The following is a 19,173-nucleotide window of genomic DNA, read 5'->3' as shown; positions in this document are numbered from 1 at the left end:
CCTTTCGACGCGTGCCTGCCGAGGCGAAAGAAGAGGTGAATCAAAACGGGAGGAAATCGTCGCCTTCCTCTTCAACTTTCAACCACCACGACCTCTTCCCTCTCTCCTCTCCTCTCCCTTTTGTACCCTCCCTCTCGTGAGTAACCACCTTCGCACCTCTCTACCATCTCGGCTCGATCGTCGTGCTGACCTTGCTTCCTAGTCTCCCAGAAGAATGTCCCACCTCGCTTCCCCTCCTCCCACGCCCCGTCCTCCTCCCACCCCTCGACCTCTCCCTTCCTCGTTCCCTGCCGTCCCTCCATCCAGCTCCATTCATCAACCTGCACAACAGATGGGACCCTTCAAAAGACAGGATCGATTCCAGACGTTCGAGGAGATCGAAGCCGAGGCAGAAGCGCACTTTCGAGCTCGAGGTCAGTCCGCTCTAGCATGTTGTTTTGAAGTCTCTTTATCTTTGTTCATTCTTACTGACTCTCCCTTTCCTTCCTCCCTTTCTTCCTCACCCACAGAAGCCGAAGAACTCAAGAACTACAAGCTCAGCAAGAACTTCGATCCCTCCGCCGCGTTTCTTCCTCTGGACCCTGTCTTTGAGCAGCCGCAGATGCAGAGGTTCCCCGAAATCGAGGAGAGGTCAAGACAGCGTCGACTCGAGCTGAAAGAGTACTGGGAGGCGCTTCTGGAGAAGAGAAAGAAGTGGGAGGAGAGTTAGGTCGAGAGGTGGAGGAATGAGTCTTGGGTGAAGCACCGGAGAAGTTGTTTCGGAGCCAGTGGGTCTGAGGTTAGATTTTTCTACAAGGGAGATCTTGATACGATTGTCGTGATGTGTTTTTGAGGAATGAGTCGAAGCGAGGAGGGAAGGCAGACGCGTCGACGTGAATCCGATTTCCCTTGCCCGTTTCGGCTCGATCGAAGGTTTCCAGCGCGGTGAAAGGAAATGGTTGGAGCAGTTGTATTGGAGTCAGTGGTTTTGAGCTACACGAAGTGTACAGGGGAGATCCAGATGAGATGTCTTAGCGCTTGCGATTAAGGAAAGACGAGAAGAGGGAGACGCGTCGCAGGGAAGTGTCATGAGTCGTTCAAAGTACAACAACGAGGAAGAGAAGCGAAGGGCAGAAGGCTAGAAGCGTACAGATGACCTGGAAGCTAAGTATGCAAAGAAAGATGTGGGTGATGAGAAGGCAAGGATGAAGGAGAAGAACGAACGAGAGAAGGAAGGAAGAACGAAGCAAATCAATCATCGTCGCCCTCGGGCTCTGGGGCGAACGTCGTACCCTCGACGAGATCCAGGAACTGCTCGGAAACAAAAGAGAGCCACGATCAGAATCGAGAGAGGATGGAAAAGAAGCGAAGGAAAATAAGGAACTCACAGCCTTGACCTGGGTAGCCAGTTCTCCGATCGTCTGAATCGAAACGAGAGCACTCGGGATTCCGCTGAGATCGAGTTCGAGTTGCGCTGAGGGTTGTCGAACGGCAGCCTTGTCTCCGAGAGCACTCTTCTTGGCCGTGAGAGAGAACTTGCGGCATTTACTGAACAAGGGAAGGAGAAGGGAGGTCAGTCTCGGCGTTGAACGGGGAGAGAGGCTAAGAGGAGACGGACGCTTCGGGGAGGTTGTAGAGCAACTTGAGATGTTCCTTGAGGGCGAGGACGAGAGAAAGGATGATGGAGACGTTGGCGAGAGTCTCGGCCTTGAAGGGTTCTGCGAGACGGAAGAGAACGCGTCAGGTTCGGTCGAAACGAAGGCGGAGGAAGCAAGAGAAGGACGAACGAGCTTTGGGCAAGTTCCGTTTGCTCGGAGAGTTCACGTCGATAGGCTTGGTCTCCTCTTCGTCCTGTAAGTTGAACGCAGGAAAAAAGAAAGTGAGAAGGTTTCGAAGGAGGAAGGGAAAAGAGACGAGAAGACTCGAACTCACCATCTCCTCGTCCTCACTTCCCTCGTCCTCAGCCATCGAAGCCCTCATCGATGCTCCCACTCGGATCTCAAACACTTCTCCAGCGATGGGCTGATCCGATCGATCCTCTGGAACCTTGAACGACGACAGGATGTCGAAGAGGTGGCTTCCCGAGACGGCAACGATGGCAGTGAGACGATCCAAAACGACGAGAACCTCCTCCTGAGTCCTGTAGTCGAAGGTGGCGAGGTTGTCGGCGAGGAAGCGACAGAAGTCCACGTCGTTCTGTGACATAGAGGCCAACGGTTCAGTTAAAAAGTTCAGAAGAAGGGAGGAGGAAGAAGGACTCACTCGAGAAATCGAAGTTCGAGACGAGGAATCGGCCGCATCGACATCGAAGGATCGAACGAGGATCTTGAGGAAGTCCCGTCGAAGGGGTCTCTTCTCTCGGATGAGACTGTACCAGAGATGCAGATGAGCCACAGGGACTGGCTCGACGGAGGTGTTGACGATCGTTGGACGGAAGCCTTTGAGGAAAGAGGGAAGAAAGACGCGTCAGATCGAAGGAGAGGAACGAGGCGGAAGGACGACGAGACGACTCACCTCGAACAGCGTTGGTATCGATCTTGCTCTGGTAGTCGAAGCAGACTCGAGCAGTCTCACTGAATCGAGTGTTGATGATGGATCCGTGCTTGTGGTGGAGGATGCTGTGGATGGCGAAGGCTCGAGAGACGATGGTTGGGTCGGCGCTGGTTTCGAGAGCGATCATGATCGGTGCGGACTGTAAGAAGAGGAAGGAGTTAGGTTCGAGTCTGAAGGAATAATACTGGAGACTGAACTCGCCTGAATCGGATGAGCAAGGCCTTGCTTGACGGTGAAGGTGAGGATCTCGACGGAGATGTTCTGAGTCTCGGGATGAAGAGCGGCGTCGAGGATTCGAAGAAGATAACGTTGAACGATCGAGGTGCTGACACTGCAAGGTAGAAGAAGACGAGAAAGGGAAGTCAGCTCCTCGAGAAGAAAGAAGCACGAACGACGCTCGAACTCACTTCGATTCGGCGTAGTTGTCGGTGTCTCCGATCAGCTCGACCATGTTGACCTTCCCCTTCAGGACTGTTTCCAACCAACAACAAGGTCAGTCCTGATCTCTGCGATCAAGGAAGAGAAAGACAGATCTACTCACGTTCCTTCTCCGCATCCGTCTTCTTATCGTTCGTCCCAGACTTGACCGACTCGGCGATGAGGAAGTCCTGGATGATTCCGAGCAGAACAGCTTGGGTTTCGAGATCGTTTCCGTCGAGAACGTCGTCCATGATTTTGAGGCTTGTTTCGTGCATCATGAGGGTCGGATAAGCTCGGAAGAGGAAGCCTGGAGGAAGAAAGAAGGAGGCAATGAGGCGAAGGTCAGCGCAGAAAACGAAGACGCGTCTCGTCGTCCCGTAGATATCGAGGTAAGCTCACCCATCGACTGGAGAGCAGCTTTTCGAACGGCAGGGATAGCTGGCATCTCCCTGAAGGCGCAGAGGAGGTCGAAAATGTAGTCGGAGACGTATTCCTGGAAGAGGAAACAAACGAAGGCAAGTCAGTCCGATTACTTCGACGAAGAAAACGACTGAAAAGAGACTCACATTCGTGATCTGCTTGATCTGAATGGCCATGGCTGTGAAATGAGAAATAAACGAAGTCTTCAGAATCGATGCGATCTTCGAGAAAGGGAGAAACGCTCGACTCACCTCCGTTCGTCGCACTGACTTCGTCGAAATCGCAGTGTTCTCCGAGGAGTCCAGTGATGTAGAGATAGAGAGCGATGACCTTCTGCTCTTGAGGAAGCTTCCCAGTTTGCTTGAATGATGATCGTACTTGCTCGAGCTTGCCTGAGACGCGGGAGAGAGAAGAAGGAGAACGAGTCAGAGTCGAGTCGAAAGACGAGACGAGGAAAGGCGAGAATCGAGTTGCTCGAACTCACCAACACAACCCCCGAGAGTCTTGACGAGACGATCGTAGTTCTGAGTGAGGTTGTTCACGACAGCGCAGAGGCACGCAACCGACTCTTGTAGTCCCTGCGAAGCAACGAAGCAAGAGGAAGAAGAAGGTCAGATCGAGATTCGTTCACAAGCCCGTCCCTTTGAGTAAAAAAACATGAACTCACAGCAGCACCACCGGACGCCTTGTTGACCATGAGAAGAAGCTTCTGTTCCAGTTCTCGAGCGAAATTCGAAGCCGTCTTTGGCATCTTGACGACGCAAGTAGCGAAGATCTTAAGAAGGAAGCTCGTGTTGGCTTGTTCCTCGGGCTGGAACGAATGAAGGAGCAGCAGTCAGACGACGAATCGAAGGAGAGGGGTGATAAGAGGAAGAATCGACTCACGTTCGTCGGACTTCGAAGGTAGGGAAGCAGGATCTCGGCCTTGCTGCTCGAGACGGCGGAAGGGTAGGCGACGCTGAGGTGGTAGATCGCTTTGATGCAGTGGTTGACATTCTGAATTGAAGACGATTGGACACAGTCAGGATGAGGCGAAACGGGAGGAAGGCAGCAATGGAAGACTCACGAGATCTGGCCTGTCCTGAGCGTCGATGAGCTTGTCGATGAGCGCGTCGCAGAGTTCTCGGTAGTGCTGAAGAATCGACGAAGCGACCTTCCCATCCTTGACCTTGGACTTCTCGTCGACGATCTGTGCAATTTAAAGGGCGAGAGAAAGGTCAGAGAAGGGTAGAGATGTCGAGAGAGAGAAGACGTGACTCGCCTGACGAAGGAACAACTCGAGCGGGTTCTGACGATCTCTGAAGCATCCTGCGACTCCCATCACGATGGCAGTCCGTTCGTTGGAGTCCGAGGAAGTGGATTCGGAGGCATCGGCGAACCAGAGCTCCTCGACGGTTCGAACGGCGAGATCCTGGAAGGAGAGACCGACGAAGTCAGTCAGTGAATTCGAGATCGAGGTTGGGACGAGATTAACTCACTTTGATGCCCTCGTCCTCATCCTCCGACCTCTGGAAGAGCTTGACACAGATGTCGACCTTGCGAGGGATGTTGGAAGAGGCGAGGTAGATCGTCCTGAGGAGCTTGACGACTCTCTTTCGAACGGCGAGGCCAGAGTCCTGTTGAAAGCAAAATCGAAGCTCGTCAGACCTGATCGAAAGCGTACTCGAGTGAAGGAGGAACTCACGTTGATCCTCTCACTGATCCTAGCATAGTAATCGTCGACGAGAGCAGGTTGCTGAGTGAGGTAGCGACCCAGAAGCTCGATGGCAGCGTCTCGAACGGCTGGCGAACTGTCGTTGAGTCGGTTCTCGATGGTTCGTCGAACGCTGGCCTGCGGTTGAGAAAGAGAACGAGAGTCAGTCAAGCGGTCGAATGGAGAGATGAAGGAGAAAAGGAGAACGAACATGACTCAAAACAGTCGCGTCGCTCGTAACGATGTGACCCAGAGCTCTCAGGGCCTTCGTCCTAAAGGTGACCGACGACGAGTCCAAAGCACAAAGAACAGCGTTGAGGATGGGATCGAAAGCTCTGTTAAGAGCTCGGGTGCAGTTGAGTTCTTCCGAGATGGCGTCGATCTCGCTCGCTTCCGTCGACCTGGAAAGGAGAGAGACGAAAGACGATCAGCCTTCAGTTCGCTTCTTCGAAGAGCAGAGAGACAGAGAACGATCTACTCACTCTCCACCGAACACATCCCCACTCCTCCTGTCCTTCCATAGACCCTCGATCCCAGTTCTCAGTTCAGCAGCGACGGCTCGTCGAGCGACCAGGGCGTTCTCCTCTTCGGACGACGAAGACGACGAGGGTTTCTTCTTCTGAGGGGAAGCGAGGGAGGCGGTGTCGATCTTCGAGACTTCGGCGGTGAGTTCTTGTCCCCAGATGCAGGCCGAGTACTCGGTTGTTCCCTGAGAAGAAAAGACGAGGGAGAGGTCAGCGAGGAAAGGAGAGGTCTAGGAGGAGGGAAGGAGGGAGAAACGAACTGTGATCGAAGGATCCTCTAAAGCGAGCTTGTCGAGGTAGGAAAGCACCTCGTCTTGCATCGAGATCAACCGTTGAAGTCCTTGAAGATCTGAGCTCGTCACAATCTGTAGAGGGAAGAAAGGCGAGAGAGAAGCAAAGTCAGTTGCAGCCGAACGCGTTCGAAAACGAAGAGACCCAAGACTCACCTCGGCAAGAGACGCAGCACTATTCACAGCAGCAGCAGCAGCAGAAGCACCAGCTCCTCCTCCTTCTCTCTTCTGAACCCTAGCCGTCGTCTGAACCGAAGCCGTCCTGAGTCTCGCTCCGATAAGTCCCAGATGATCCAAAGCGATCGCCTTCGAAGCGTTGTCTTCCGCTGAGGATCTCTCGTCGTTGAGGGAGGTAATCTGAATCCAGAAGCAGAAGTCAGCGAGGTGCTTCGAAGAAAGGGATGGAAGGACGAGGAGGGGAGAGAGACGAACCATCAGCTTGCAGAACCAGCCGAGGAGCAAGACCGAAGCAGGCCACTCGGGGGAGTAGACTACGACGACGAGATCCGAGAGAACCATGTCGAGAACGGCTCGGTAGTCTGCTTCGCTGGACTTGGAAGCTTTTCCAGAGGCAGACCTGGGAAAGAGGAAGGTACGACACGAATCGGGGTCAGGTCGGGACTGGGCGACGAGACGAAGGCGGAATCGAGGGACTCACGACTGAACGAGGAACATAGCGATGGACTTCGCACTCTTCGTTGAAGCCTCCAGACCTGAAGTGTAGATGATTGACTCCTGTGTGAAAGAGGAAGAAAGGGGTGAGCCGGAAGCACGACGTTTCGACGCGTCGAGTGAACTCACCTGCTTCTCCAACTCAGCCGCCTGAATCGCATCCTCATCCTCGTCCTTCTTTTCGATGATCATTTGAGACCTAGCCTTCGTTCTCCTCCTCTCAACCTCGGTTTGAACTCCGTGCGTACACGACTGGATGAGCTGGAGGAGAAGAGCAGAGACGATGTGGATGGCTCGACCGTCTCGAAGTCTGTTGATTCGGCGAAGAGGTCAGCGAGAGAAGAAGAGGAAGCAAAACGAGAAGGAGAAGATGAGGCTGGACGTACTGGAACTGCTTCTGACTCTTCTTGATATCCGGCAGCTTGATGAGCGACATCAGCACCTCCTGAACGATCCACGACCTCTGGTTCTCGTGTCGACCGAAGATCTGCAATCGCCAAAACCTACATCAGTTCCCCTTCTTCCTCCTCGCTCGATCGCAAACTCTCCTGAACTCACCGTCCTCAACAACCCCAACGCAGCCATCCTCAACCCTCTCAGTCCACTCTTCCCTCCCAACACGCCCATCGCCGCGTCCGCCGTCTTCCCCTTCACCGCTTTCTCCGACCTTCCCTTCCCGCTCAACTGAGGATCCGCAATGAAGAACGGTCCGATCGAGATGTAGACGATCTGAATGACGATGTCGTCCGACATTCCTACGACTGGGGAGGAAATGAGCTCTTGGAGGTGAGGAAGGACGAGGATGAGGGTTTGGAAGAGTTCCGAGAGAGGTTTGAGGCGGGCGGTGGAGGCTTTGGTGGATGCTGTGGTGATGAGTTCGGTGAGGAGAGGGAAGGAGATGCCTGAGGAAGGAAGAGAGAGGGAGGGCGAAGAGGGTGTTAGAACGAAGAGTAGAGGGATCAAGAGAGAGAAAAAGTCAAGAGAGAGAGAGAGAGGACGACGAACTCGATTGATCCGCCAAAGCATCAACGTAAGGGTACACGATCGTCGAAAGAAGCTGCTTAACAATTCCGAGACAGAGAAGGATCATCTCCTCCGAGTAGAGCTGTTCGGTTCGAACGAAGCGAGACGAAACGAGTCAGCGAAACCGCGTCGAAAAGACGCGTCGAAGAGACCGGACCTCGAACGAAACGACTTACATGCGTCGGCACCCCTTTACTCGACAACAACACCAAGCAGCAATCCGTCGCCAAAGCAGCCTCCAACGCAACCTCCATCATCGTCTCTACACTCTCCAACCCAACGTTCTCTCCTCTCCCCGCTGCCTTCCCTTCCTCCTCCTCCTCCTTCATCTCCACATCCCCGCCTCCCTCCTCCTCCTTCGCTTTCCCTTTCCCCTTCTCGGCATTCTTCTTCCCTCCCTTCTCCTTCTCTGCCTTCCCAACTTCAGCCGTCGTCCCTCCTCCACCACCTCCCGCAGCCGAGGATGCCCAAACCTCCCCAACCTCCTGCGCCTCCTCCAAACTCCCTCTCAACAGCGCCATCAACCTCTCCGGATCTCCCTCTTCCAAGGAAGATCCCCACCATTCTCCGCTGCCACTCCCACTCGCACCGTTCGACGACGACGAGGTCGAGGAGTTGATCTTCTTGGTGACGACTCCAAGGAGTCGAGTGAGTTTCTTGAGCGTTGCTGCGTTGAGTAAAGGGCGGGTGTTGGATGAGTTGGAGGAGAAGGAGAGGCGAGAGAAGTAGGGGTGTGCAGAGGAGAAGTGGTTGGGAGGGACGGGGTGCGGGAGGGTGTCGAGGGATTCAAGGATGTTTTCGGAGAGTTCTTTGAGTTTGGCAGCGGCGTCTACGGGTCGGGGGAGCCGAGGAGAAGGTAATCGGTGACAAATTGAGAGAGGGAGGGACGATAAAGAAGGAAGGGAAGGAGTTAGCGATCCGAAACCTCGTTCCTCGACGCGTCTCGAAATCCCTTTCTGACTCACCTCTCTCATCCCTCCCTCCGGTATCCCCACCAACCTTCCTCGAACTACCGTTCTCCTCACCCACCCTCCCTCTCGGCGTCACACTCAAACTCCCTCTCCTCTCCCTCCCCTTCCCCTTGCCCTTCTTCTTCCCACCACCCGACGCGTCGTGTCCCTCCCGCATGTACTCATCCCCATCCTCCTGCTCTTCCTCCTCCTCCTCCGACCCATACTCCGACTGCACAGGACTATCAAAGTTGTCCAGTTCCGACTTCGGATGCTGCTGCTGGGGAGCGGTCGATCCAGCGAGTTCGGTGAGCGGGGAGGACGAGGGAGTGGGTTGGGAAAGCGAGAGAGCTGGGAGTTCGACGTAGACGTCTGTGTTGCCGCTGACGGTGTGGGAGGGACCTGCGACGGCGTTGTTGGGTTGAAAGGAGGAACCTCGAAGCTGGGTTCGACGGGTAGGGGTTTCGGATGTGCGTTGATGGGTTGGTTTGGAGGAGGTTGAGGTTGTTGAGGCGTCGGCGAAGGGAGAGGAAGGAGTTGCGAGTCGTTTGTTCGGAGACTCTGCTGCTGGATCGTTGATATCTGGAAGATGAAGTTCCTTCCTCTTAAGGGACGAATTGGATGCTGAGTTTCGGAGTGCTGCTGATGAGGAAGTAGATGCGACGGGTTGGAAGTTAGGTTGAGGAGGAGGAGGTTGTTGGGCTGAGATTCTCGCTCCGAGGGAGGTCGACGAGTTCTGACGACTTGGAGTTCTCTGACCGTACGACGAAGTATTGCTGAATCCACCACCTCCGTTTCCTGGAGAGGAACTAGGGATCATGCTGCCTCCTCGACTGCTTGAACGACTCGTTTGAGGCTGCGACTGCTGCTGGCCTTGGACCGGGATGGAAGCGAGGGTTTGGGCGATGAAGTCTTCGAAGAACTGGGAAGAGTCTTCGGGAGAGAAGGTGGGTGCTGGAGGGAGTGGTGGTGGTGGTGCTGAAGAAGAGGCGTAGACTGGGTTGGAGTGCTCGAAGGCCCACGGAGGGAGAGGTTGGGATTGAAGGAGGGAGGAGGCGATGTAGCTTTGAGGGAGTTGGTAAGGGTACGGAGAAGGAGCTGGTTGGTAGGAGTTGAAACTGGGAAGATCAAGACGGAAGCTAGTTAGCTTCAGAAAGGCAGAAAAGAAGAAGGAGAGATGATGGAGGAGGTGGAATCGGAGAAGGAGGAGCTGAAGCTGAATGCTCTGAGCTCAACAAATAAGCTCTTCACGCCTCTTCTTCTGCTAAAGCTTTGTCACTGCTTACTACCAAAGCGCATACACTCCTTCCAACCTCTCCAAACCAAAACAACGCTTCTCTTCTCCTCTCCCATCCCATCCCAGCTCTCTTCCGGCGAGCTCACCGTCCTCCTCCTCCCTCCTCCCAATCCTTTCGCAGCCTCTGCTCCTTCCTCTCCCTGCCCTGTTCCACCGGCACCACCAACCAAAATGAAATCTTCTCAACTCACCTCTGATTCCCAGCCAGCAGCCTCTCTACGCCCTCCCTCTGACCCTCCACCCACCCTCTCTCCTCCTCGTTCAACCCTCCTCCGCCTCTACTCAACAGCTCCCGCTGATCGTCATACTCCCTCCTCGTATGCCAGTCGGGAAGCATCGTAGACGGATGGGGGGAGGTGACTGTGAGAGAGGCGAGATGACGAGCCACTGTGAAGAAAACGAGACGAAACGAAAGGAAGGTCAGCTTGAGCTCGACTCGACTCGAGCATCTCCTCCTTCTTCTCCTCCTTCTTCTCCCCAAGACAAGCCTCGACGACGAATCAAAAAGGGGATCTATGCTCACCCTGAGCAGAAGGAGTGAACGGAGCTCCCAAAGGATAAACAGCCAGAAGTCGAGCTGGGTCCGAGATGGTTTCGGTTAGAGGGGAGGAGGAGGAGGAACAAGCTCGTTCGAGTCCTCCTCCTGCTCCTGCTGTTCCGTTGTTGCTGGTGTTGGTGCGAGGCGTTTGAGACGGTGGATTGGGTGGGCGGGACATGCTGGGAAAGAGAGGAGGAAGAGAAGGCCCAAAGAAGGGGGAGAGTTGGTTGGAGGAAGGGAAGGAGAGGAGAAGCGAGCTCGAGGAAGAGCGGAGTTTGGAATCGAGTGGGATGTGTTTTTCTCTTTTTCTTTGGTTCGGTGGTCGGGGTATAGATATCTAGGACCTTTTACGAGTCCTACTCCGAGGTTTTTTTGTTTGAACAAACTCGTTTCTATCGAAGAGAAAACGCCCACGTTGTTTCACAACGCGTCGCTCACCCTCTCTCTTCCTCTCCCTCTCTTCACCTTCCCTCCCAAGCCTCCACCACTTCAAACGTCTGTATACCACAGCAATGGACTCGGGAGACAAGCCTCAGCTCATCCTCTGCTTTCCATTCCTTTCCCAACCCAAAGCTATTGCGTTGCGAGAAATCATATATCTTCTTCTCGAACCTAAGCACCTCAGATTTAAGCGGAAGCCTTGATCTTGAGCTGTCCGAGGAACTGTATATAGCAAACAAGACAAGAAGAAAGAAGGATCAGTGTGGGTTCTCGAAGACGAAGGCGAGGGAGGGTGGAGGGGAGAAGAGAAGAGGAACGTACAGCAGCCTTCTCGGCTGGGGTCTGGAACTTTCCATGTCCCATCTTGGAGGAAGTGTCGATGAACTTAAGTTGTACGCGCTCGAGGTGCTGTTACAATCAAGCAATGCAACGTAGGAAAGAATGGGGAGTCAGTGGGGGGTCGAGGGAGGGAAGGAAGGGGAGGGGAGGTGACGCGTCGTAGTCTTCCCCGAACAAAGACAAAAAACACTCACAGTTCGCGAGGTGTGAACCATGAGGGACTTTCGAAGGGTGAGGACTCTCTTCTTGGTTCCGGTAACACATCCCTTGAGGATGAGGAAGTCGTTCTTGACGAGACCGCTGTGAAAAGAAAAAGGAAAACGAAGGTCCGGGTCAGTTTCGAGGGAATGGTTTCGGGACGAAGGTGAGTGGGTTTTGGGTGGAAAAGAAAGAGAGAGTAAACGCACTAGTGAGGGAATCCTCCCATAGGGTTGATGTCCTTCTTGGTGATGTCTGAACGAACGAAGAAGGAAGAGGAAGGGAAGGAGTCAGTTTTCGTTCGTTCGACGTCTCTTTTCGGTTTTATGAAGGAAAGTGAGGAAAACGCACCAGCATCGGTGGAAGCGTTGTTGGCGTCCTCTCCGGATCCGATTCGGTAGATCTTCTTGTTCATCTCCGTCCTGTGGTGGAAACCGTTCTGTCCAGCTCGAGCGACCGAGAACATGACCTTCGAAGGATGCCAAGCTCCAATACAAGCGACCTGTACATCACAGCAATTAAGGCTAGGTCAGTATGTGTCGTTCTCGAGCGAAGCGAGAGAAAAAAATGGAGAAGGGAGAAGGAGGGGGAGAAGGGAGGGAGGACGCACCTTTCGGAGACCCTTGTGGGTCTTCCTTGGGAGCTTCTTGGTTCCCCATCGAGCGGTAACTCCCTCGAAACCGTGTCCCTTGGTGATACCAATGACGTCGATGACCTCATCTTGCTCTGTGAGGCGAAAAGAAAAGAGGGAGGGAGGGAGACGTGTCAGCGACGGAGACGACGCGAAGAGGAAAGAAAGAGGGAAGAAGAGACGAACCGAAGACAGACTTGATGTCGAAGGGCTTCTCGAAGTGGCCCTGGGCGAAAGCGACCTTGTCGGCGACGGTTCCTCCGTTGACCTGGAGGGGAAAAGGAGACGAGACGAGAAGTCAGCCAACGCGTTCTTTGACTCGACCGAAATCCCATCAACTCTCCAACCCAATCAACGAAACGAAACCGAGACTAACCTGGATCTCGATGAGGTGAGCCTTCTTCTGGGCAAGACCAGTCTTTCGGATCTGGGTGTGGGCGAGAACTCGAACGACGGTGCAGTACTTTCTGATCCTCTCCAACTCTCGGGTGATGGCGGCTCCCGAGGACTCGGCGTGCTTCTTGGAGTACTTGGTGAAGGCCTTCTTCTTGGATCGGTACCAGTTCTTGTAGAACCTCCTCTTGAGCTCGTCGGAAAGGTGCTCGGCCCAGACGGTGGTGAGGGATCGGAGTCCTCGAGGAGTCTCGACGTAACCGACGACTCCGACGACGATCATGGGAGGGGTCTCGACGACGGTGACGGCCTCGACGACCTCTCGCTTGTGCATCTCTGTAGTGGAGGGGAAGAAGGAGGGGGAGGAGGAGGAGAGGTGGTCAGAAAAGGAAGGGACGAGTCGAGAAAGCTCGTAAGGAGGGAGGAAAGGAAAGGAAGAACTCACTGGATCCAGGTCGGTCAAGATCCCTAACAACGTGGGTCATACCAGCCTTGTATCCGAGGGTAGCGGTGAGGTGGACGGGCTTCTTAGGGTCGTCCTTGGGGAAGGACTTCACCTGAATGTACCAAACGCATAGGGACGGAGGGAACGAAAGCGAGGTCAGCGAAACTGAGCTCTCTCCAGAAGAGTTTCTGGACGTAGAGATGAAGTAAGGATTCAAGACGAACCTTTCCTCGTCCTCTGACGCATCGCTTCCTGGGAAGGAAACCGAGGGATCCGTGTCGGGGGGCTTCGTACTGGAGAAGGGGAGGAAAGCAAGGAAGGGAAAGAAGCGAGGTCAGCGTTCCGTTCCTTGGTCCTTTTGAGCGCTTCCAACGGGCGATTTTGATGAATGTGATCGGATAGGAATGGGGGTTGGGACGAGGTGAATAATCTCAAGGAGGTAGGATGTCGGGGGGTGGTGTGTAGGGCGAGGAAGAAGGGAAGGAGGGGAGGGCCAGGAGCGTCGAAGTTTTGGCGAAGACGTCCTCCCACCTTCCTCTACACCTCTCCTACACCTCCTTGTGCTCCAGTTCAACCTCCCCTGACCATCCTCTCCACCAGTAGTCCATCCTCCCCTGTTTCCCAATCGTCCAACGAGCCTGAAAGGTCTCCAAAAGAGCCTCCAAGCTCGCCCACTTTTCTTCCCTCCTCCCTCCTCCCTCCTCCTTCCCTTCCCTTCTTTAGACGATATCTGCACGAAGAGTGGATGGATTGAAACGAACCTTTCGGTGACTGTGGAAACATAAGAGGTCAGCTTCGTTCTAGCCTGAAGAGGAGAGGGAGAGGGGAACGTACGACATGGCGGCGGTCTTGAAGGTCGAAGGTACGGGCTGGAAGAGACTCCTTCCTTCAAACCTGCCCTTGGTTTCAAACGGTTTTTAGAATTTAATCGTCGGGGATCCTTTCAGTTCGTGTCTTTCAAGAGGCAAGCAAGGAAAAGAATGCTCGTAAAGAAAGTGTGTCGTATGCATAATCAAGAAAAAGTTGTGTTTCGTCTAAAGCAAAATCTGCGACCTGACATTCACGAACGAAGCGACGCCTTTGCCTCTCCTCCCCATCTCGGTGTGCGTCGCGATCGTATGACGGACGACCGTTTCGAGCTCGCTCTGCTTCTGCTCTCCTCGAGATACTGTCCGCCAACATTATCAAGAAAAAGGGAAAATGAAGGGGGGAAGGAAAGGAGGAAAGTCAGCAAAAATCCGTCTCGTCGTCGACGCTCCTTGCAGTCCCTCACCCTCCCTCCCTCATCGCACACCACCCTCAACCCGATACCAGATGAACGATAGACACTCACAAAGCAACCCTTCCTCAATCCTCTCCGCCAACTCCCATCTCCCCTTCCTCGTCCAAAGCCTCAAAGCCCTCTTTCCTCCCTCCCCCAGCTCCAACTCTTCCGCCGCCAACGGGTCCTCGAACGCCAGTAGTCCCAAGCAGTACGAGAAGAGCGTTTGAGATTTCGTTTGACTTGATGAGGACGTGGTGGGACCCCAGGAAGATGAAGGAGAAGGGACGGGAGGCGCCGTAGCTGGATCTTCGAGGGTGAAGCGAAGTTGGCGACCGTAGGAGATGATTCGATCGAGGAGGTCGATATCTGGGAAGGAGGGAGTGGGTGGGAGGTTGGGTAGGAAATTCGATGGTGCTGGGTCGGCTTGGGAGGAAGAGAGAGGTGCTTCTGCTGCTGATCCTGTTCGACGTCGTTGAGATTGAGTTGCTGAAGACGCGCCTCCCTCTCCTCCTGCTCCCTCCTCTTCATCATCCTCAGCCTTCCTCTTCAAAGTCCCTTCTCTCTCCTTCCCTTTCCCCTTCCCGCTCCCAAACCCACTCGCCGCCTCTTCCTTCCTCTTCTCCGCCGCCTTCAGAATCATCCCAACGAAGTGGGCGAGTCTCAATTCGAACCCGACCTCGCTCCTCTTGACGGTGGGGTACACCTCGAGATGAACGAGAGCTGATTCGAGGTCACCGGAGACAATGTCGTTCCGTATTCGCACTCGTTGAACGGAAGCGTCGGTTGCTGCGTGGAGGGAGCGGGGGAGGGGAGGGAGAGGATGCGACGAAGAGGGTTGAGCGTCCTCGTCGACGTCCATTCCGGAGGGAGAAGCCTCGACCACGACGTCGGGAGGTTGAGAGGACCCTGGTCGGATGTGCTGCTGATCTCGACGAAGGTTTTCGAACGTCGAGAGGTATCCCTGATGAACGAGGTAGGATTTAACGAGTTCCTCGATCGATCCCGTCCGCGTCGAATCCTTCTCCTGGAGCCTGGCGTGCTCTTCCCTTCGAATGGAGTTACTGGAAGCGTCTGGGTCGGCGGAGAGTTGATGATCGACCTGACTGGTTACTCGGGCTCGACGGAGGTGGTTCTGAAGGAGGGAAGCTTGGAGGAAGTTGGGAACGTCGTCGTCGTCGGGTTGAGCTCGGCCTTTGCCTTTCCCTTTGGACGAGGAGAATGGGAGGGGTCGGGAGGAGGTAGAGGTTGATGCTGATGCTGAGAAGGAGGAGATCGAGGACGAGTTGAGGTAGGAGAGTTGGCGAGATTTCTGGAAAGAAGGGAAGACGAGGGAGTTGGTCAGTCGGCAAAGCGAGCAGAAATTACGGCGCTATCGACTCACGAAGTAGGAAGCGATGTCGTAACGGAAAGGGAACTGTCCGAAGTTGGCTTTGACAACCTCCCGAGGAGTTCGAAGACCGACGGTTGGGTACCTAAAGCAGGAGGAGAAGGAGGAGGTCAGCTTTGGGAGGCGGTTGGAACCAGAACGAGCAACTCACATTTCGTGAATTCGCATCCCCGGGAAGATGGTACCGAGAAGAAGACCGTTCTTGGTGTAGAAGGCAGCTCCTGTGCTGAAGTCGAGTCCACAGCCGATGATGTCTGCGATTGAAGGTGGAAAGAAAGGAGGAGGGAGAGAGAGGTCAGTTTCGAAGTTGTGGAAACGGAAAAGACCGTTTGAAGCCTCTCTTCTTTCTGCGAGCATCGCAGAGAGTCTCTGTCGACCCGGAGGGTTTGTAGGAAGAAAAAGAAGGGAAGGGAAGGGAGGAAAATCACCTCCAGTCGTGAAAGGAGGAGCGTAAGGTCTGCCTTCTCCCTGACAGCTGAAGCTCAACCCGTCGTCTCCGTGGTACCCATACGAATCCTTCTCCCATCCTGGAAGTCTGCAGAGAAGAACGGACTTGGCCGAGAACCTGAAGGACGAAGGAACGCGGGAAAAGCGTGAGCGTCCGTCCTTCGAAACAGAGAGACTCGAGACTCACCCGATGCCGATGTACCCTCTCTCCCCAGCGTTGATGATCTCGACCTCAAAGTAGAATAATCCACAGTTGGGATCGATGGGAGTGTTGGCTCGAACGGCAGCAGCGTCGAGATCGGGATCCGTTCGGGAGGTTCGAGGGATGAAGGAGACGGTGAGGCCTGAGGGAGAGATCGAGAGAAGTGGAGATCGATCTGAGGGTGAGAAGTGGGTTGGAAGGGTTGGAGATGGTAGATTCGAGGGTCGGAGGGATAGGTAGGCACTGGGATAGAACGAGAGAAAAGAGGGAAAGTGAGTCTCGCGTCGGGGACGAAGGAGGTGCCGAATGAACTGATCAGTTTCGGACTCACGGTGGCGTAAACTTCTCCTCCGACTCCGACTTCATCCCCAGAACCAAGCCTGTCCCATCGTCCTTCCCAGGAGCTCCAGCTCGGAGCATAGCAGGTCTCTGAATCCTCTCCTGCTCTCGACGACGAGCGGAAGTCGAGGAGCTCCTTCCCATCAACATCGCTCCTCCTCCTCCTTGGCCGGCGCTGAGAAGGTTCGACCAGCTCAAAGGATCTGCACCCAGGTCTTCCTGCATCATCTCGACCTCTTCGTCCGGGTCGCTGAGGTCGCTGTCCTCATGTTCTCCTCCGTCGTAGTCTCCGAGCTCGTAATCCTCCCCTTCTCCTCCAAACCCATGTCCCATCTCGTCTTCCTCGTCCATCATAGAACCGAAGTCTGTCCTCTCGGCTCCTCCTGCTGCTGCTGAGCCCGGACGAGGTCTTCGAATGACTCGTGGGTTTCGTCGGAGGGAGGTTGACCCTTCGTCGTTGGGAGGTTGTGCTGAGTAGGAGGATGAAGAAAAAGATGGCATGTCGCTGATGGTTGACCAGACTGCTGAGAGTGCTCGAAAGGGCGGAGGCCTGACTGAGGCGGAGGTTCTTCGAGTGGTAGAGGGAGGTGGGGAGGATCGAGAGGAGGAGGAAGCGGCGGCGAGGTGAGCTTGGGAGGAGGAGGAGGGAGGAGCAGGTGGTGCTGAACCGATATGGGACGTTCTTGAGGCGAGAGTGATTCGGGTGGGTTGAGAAGAAGAGGAAGACGACGAAGCTCTGGAGAAAAAACGGAGAGAAGTAGGTCAGTTCTGAAAGAGACAACGAGCTGAGACTGAAAGGAAGGTGGGGACGAAGGAGGGAGGGTTGATGCGAGCTCGCCCTGCTCTCTTCAGGCCACAGAAGGCAAGCCCCGAGGTCGTGTATAGTTTCAACTCGTAAAAACAGCTGTCTACTCGACTCTCGTGAGCTCAAGACGATAGATCTCGAGCTGCTGACCGGAGCGTCCTCGGCTAGCTGTCTTCCCTCTCGCCCGCTTCCCTCCCCCTTCTGGAGCACTCCCAGACTTCTCCCTCTAGATCCAGCCCTATCAACATGTGCTCCAAGAACCTATATAGACATTGAGAAGCTCGTACTCACTGATTAAGGTCTTGACTCATCGTCTGTTGGAGAGGGAAGGAGAGCAGAGTCGAGTCCTCCGTCGGCGGTCGAAGGAAGCTGAAGTCCCGCTTGTGCTCGTTTCTAGAAGGCTTCCGGAGCTTGGAGCGAACAGGGGAAGCGTATGGGGATGATAAGGAGCTCGAGATGTGGATTTATGTAGATTTCTGTGCTGGAGGTTGGGAGAGCAGAAGCTGGAAGAGCTCGACCGTCAGTTGCCCTCCCCCCAGCGCAGCCCTTTCAGCGAGGCCTGTTCACCTCAAACCATCAGCACAGATTTGAAACTTTTCAGCTGGGAGCTGCTGACAAGCCTATTTGGAAGGATAAAGCGTCTAGTGAAGCTCAGCCGGTCGCGGAACGGGAAGCAGGTGGGGAAAAGGAGGAGGGGGAGAAGGAAGCTCAAGCTCACCGTCTTCCTCTTCCCTCCTCCCTCGTCTCATAGAAGCTTTGGAATCACGAAAAGGCCCGTAGACGTCCTCTCTCTCTTCTTTATATTCTTTCGCTGAACTGATTCTTTATATTCTTTCGCTAAACTGATCTCGTCTTTCATCGCGTCGCTTTCTTTGCCTCAGTCCTCCGAGCCGCCCTCGACTTCTACGAGAACGAGCCGAAAGTTCACCCTGGACTTCTCAAGAGTCTCAACGTTGTGCGTCTCTTCTCTTTGCCAGTTTCCGCCCTTGCTGAGCTGATTTCACCTCTCCTTTCACCTCTTTTTCGCAGACTCTCTTGCCACACAACGCGGTTTTCGTCGGTGAGCTCACAATCTTGGCTTTCTAGCCTATCGTTCTCAAATGAACTAATCCTCTGTCTCATTCAAGATACGGTCTCTGCCAAGACGTAGATCCAGCTTCGCCTGTTTCCCTCTTTGAAGCGTTGGAGAACTGACGCGTTGTCGTTCTTCCTCTCTCTTTCTTCGACCGAGCAGGGCCTTGGAACTTCTCGACAACGTCTTCGCTTTCTCTAAAACGGGAAAGCCCAACACTCCGGTCAACCTTTATTCAAGAATTTGTCTGGATACATGCGATTCAATCAAGACGAAAACGTTGCAAAGAGAGAGCGTCCTGAAAATGCGAAGATGACGGACGAAGAGAACTAGCTTCGACCATGGTAATGCACACGAGGACGTAAAGGTGTGGGGAGGTGATGCTGGTAAGAAGATGATAATTGAATTAGAAGGCGACAACAAAGACGCGACGTGGATCCTGGGAAGACCAAACAGCGGGAAGGCGACGGTTCAGTTTAAGCCTCTAGACGAAGGAAGAAAGAAGCTGGGAGCCTAGACTTTCGAGGAATTGACTCACCTCACACACTGAGCTCCACAACAAAAGGAGAAATCCAGCCGAAACCCAACTCCAAAACGTTCTCCTCTGCGGCCTTCTTCTCCTCCTCCATTCCAACCAGAAGGACTATGGAGCTTTTCCGCATCCGTTCCGAGTTGTGCATGCTCCTCCATATGATACTGTCCACAAAAGATCTCAAACTTCCAGGATCCGAGGGGAGGAGGGTAGCGAGATGGAAACCGACGACCCGACGAAAGTCGAGGGAGGGGGCGGGAGGGAGGCGGGTTGGTAGGGGTTGTAATCCACCGGTGGAGGAGGTTCGTATCGGCTGAAG

At 54.3% G+C, this 19,173-nt stretch overlaps 4 protein-coding genes across 4 annotated transcripts; 1 reads left to right on the top strand and 3 right to left on the bottom strand.

Moving 5' to 3' along the window:
- Nucleotides 1–1,482: 1,482 nt before the first annotated feature.
- SCC2 (cohesin-loading factor complex subunit SCC2) lies at nt 1,483–10,589 on the bottom strand. The gene is made up of 31 exons (XM_076637004.1): nt 10,345–10,589; nt 10,013–10,208; nt 8,540–9,642; nt 7,751–8,403; nt 7,557–7,656; nt 7,110–7,453; nt 6,938–7,038; nt 6,681–6,861; nt 6,538–6,614; nt 6,312–6,456; nt 6,036–6,236; nt 5,850–5,954; nt 5,548–5,774; nt 5,277–5,466; nt 5,057–5,203; nt 4,851–4,988; nt 4,634–4,783; nt 4,439–4,561; nt 4,258–4,368; nt 4,040–4,183; nt 3,857–3,950; nt 3,624–3,764; nt 3,519–3,550; nt 3,352–3,445; nt 3,074–3,259; nt 2,940–3,003; nt 2,734–2,863; nt 2,494–2,671; nt 2,242–2,417; nt 1,598–2,175; nt 1,483–1,527 (listed from the first exon to the last, which is right to left on the bottom strand). Exons 1-30 carry the CDS (start codon nt 10,535–10,537, stop codon nt 1,720–1,722), a joined length of 6,180 nt encoding a protein of 2,059 aa, XP_076498368.1. The 5' UTR covers nt 10,538–10,589; the 3' UTR covers nt 1,483–1,527; nt 1,598–1,719.
- A 346-nt stretch (nt 10,590–10,935) lies between these two features.
- Nucleotides 10,936–13,670, bottom strand: RPL3 (60S ribosomal protein uL3 RPL3). Its single transcript, XM_076639758.1, has 12 exons — nt 13,641–13,670; nt 13,568–13,577; nt 13,031–13,099; nt 12,807–12,918; nt 12,345–12,697; nt 12,155–12,236; nt 11,948–12,063; nt 11,689–11,839; nt 11,547–11,592; nt 11,334–11,439; nt 11,122–11,208; nt 10,936–11,022 (listed from the first exon to the last, which is right to left on the bottom strand). Exons 1-12 carry the CDS (start codon nt 13,643–13,645, stop codon nt 10,987–10,989), a joined length of 1,173 nt encoding a protein of 390 aa, XP_076498367.1. The 5' UTR covers nt 13,646–13,670; the 3' UTR covers nt 10,936–10,986.
- A 105-nt stretch (nt 13,671–13,775) lies between these two features.
- Nucleotides 13,776–17,753, bottom strand: BDY24DRAFT_286599 (uncharacterized protein). Its single transcript, XM_076637003.1, has 8 exons — nt 17,542–17,753; nt 16,438–17,181; nt 16,253–16,349; nt 16,092–16,159; nt 15,609–16,022; nt 15,452–15,542; nt 14,140–15,379; nt 13,776–13,974 (listed from the first exon to the last, which is right to left on the bottom strand). The coding sequence occupies exons 1-8, from the start codon at nt 17,559–17,561 to the stop codon at nt 13,841–13,843; spliced, it is 2,808 nt and encodes a 935-aa protein (XP_076498366.1). The 5' UTR covers nt 17,562–17,753; the 3' UTR covers nt 13,776–13,840.
- On the top strand, nt 17,707–18,400 carry BDY24DRAFT_413868 (uncharacterized protein; the record flags this gene model as incomplete). Its single annotated transcript, XM_076643235.1, has 5 exons — nt 17,707–17,769; nt 18,002–18,026; nt 18,132–18,205; nt 18,280–18,310; nt 18,378–18,400. 5 exons carry the CDS (start codon nt 17,707–17,709, stop codon nt 18,398–18,400), a joined length of 216 nt encoding a protein of 71 aa, XP_076498365.1.
- Between the last annotated feature and the right edge of the window lie 773 nt (nt 18,401–19,173).

This window comes from Mrakia frigida (assembly GCF_051309035.1).
Source record: "Mrakia frigida strain ATCC 22029 unplaced genomic scaffold BDY24scaffold_9, whole genome shotgun sequence".
NCBI classification, from domain to species: Eukaryota; Fungi; Basidiomycota; class Tremellomycetes; order Cystofilobasidiales; family Mrakiaceae; genus Mrakia; species Mrakia frigida.
The sequence above is the reverse complement of the archived record's forward strand: the minus strand, read 5'-3'. Positions and strand labels throughout refer to the sequence as shown.

Excerpts from the sequence above, each read along its gene's own strand:
- SCC2 (XM_076637004.1), bottom strand. The coding sequence starts at position 10,537 with ATGTCCCGCCCACCCAATCCACCGTCTCAAACGCCTCGCACCAACACC. Across the intron at positions 5,955-6,035 it reads GTGCTGCGTCTCTTGCCGAG|ATTGTGACGAGCTCAGATCT; the intron begins GTGAGTCTTGGG and ends TTCCCTCTACAG. Across the intron at positions 5,467-5,547 it reads GGGGATGTGTTCGGTGGAGA|GTCGACGGAAGCGAGCGAGA; the intron begins GTGAGTAGATCG and ends TCTCCTTTCCAG.
- RPL3 (XM_076639758.1), bottom strand. Across the intron at positions 12,064-12,154 it reads CGACATCAAGTCTGTCTTCG|AGCAAGATGAGGTCATCGAC; the intron begins GTTCGTCTCTTC and ends TTCGCCTCACAG. Across the intron at positions 11,209-11,333 it reads TGGTTCACACCTCGCGAACT|CACCTCGAGCGCGTACAACT; the intron begins GTGAGTGTTTTT and ends TGATTGTAACAG.
- BDY24DRAFT_286599 (XM_076637003.1), bottom strand. The coding sequence starts at position 17,561 with ATGAGTCAAGACCTTAATCA. Across the intron at positions 15,380-15,451 it reads ACGACATCGCTTCCTACTTC|AAATCTCGCCAACTCTCCTA; the intron begins GTGAGTCGATAG and ends CCTTCTTTCCAG. Across the intron at positions 13,975-14,139 it reads GATTGAGGAAGGGTTGCTTT|TATCTCGAGGAGAGCAGAAG; the intron begins GTGAGTGTCTAT and ends GTTGGCGGACAG.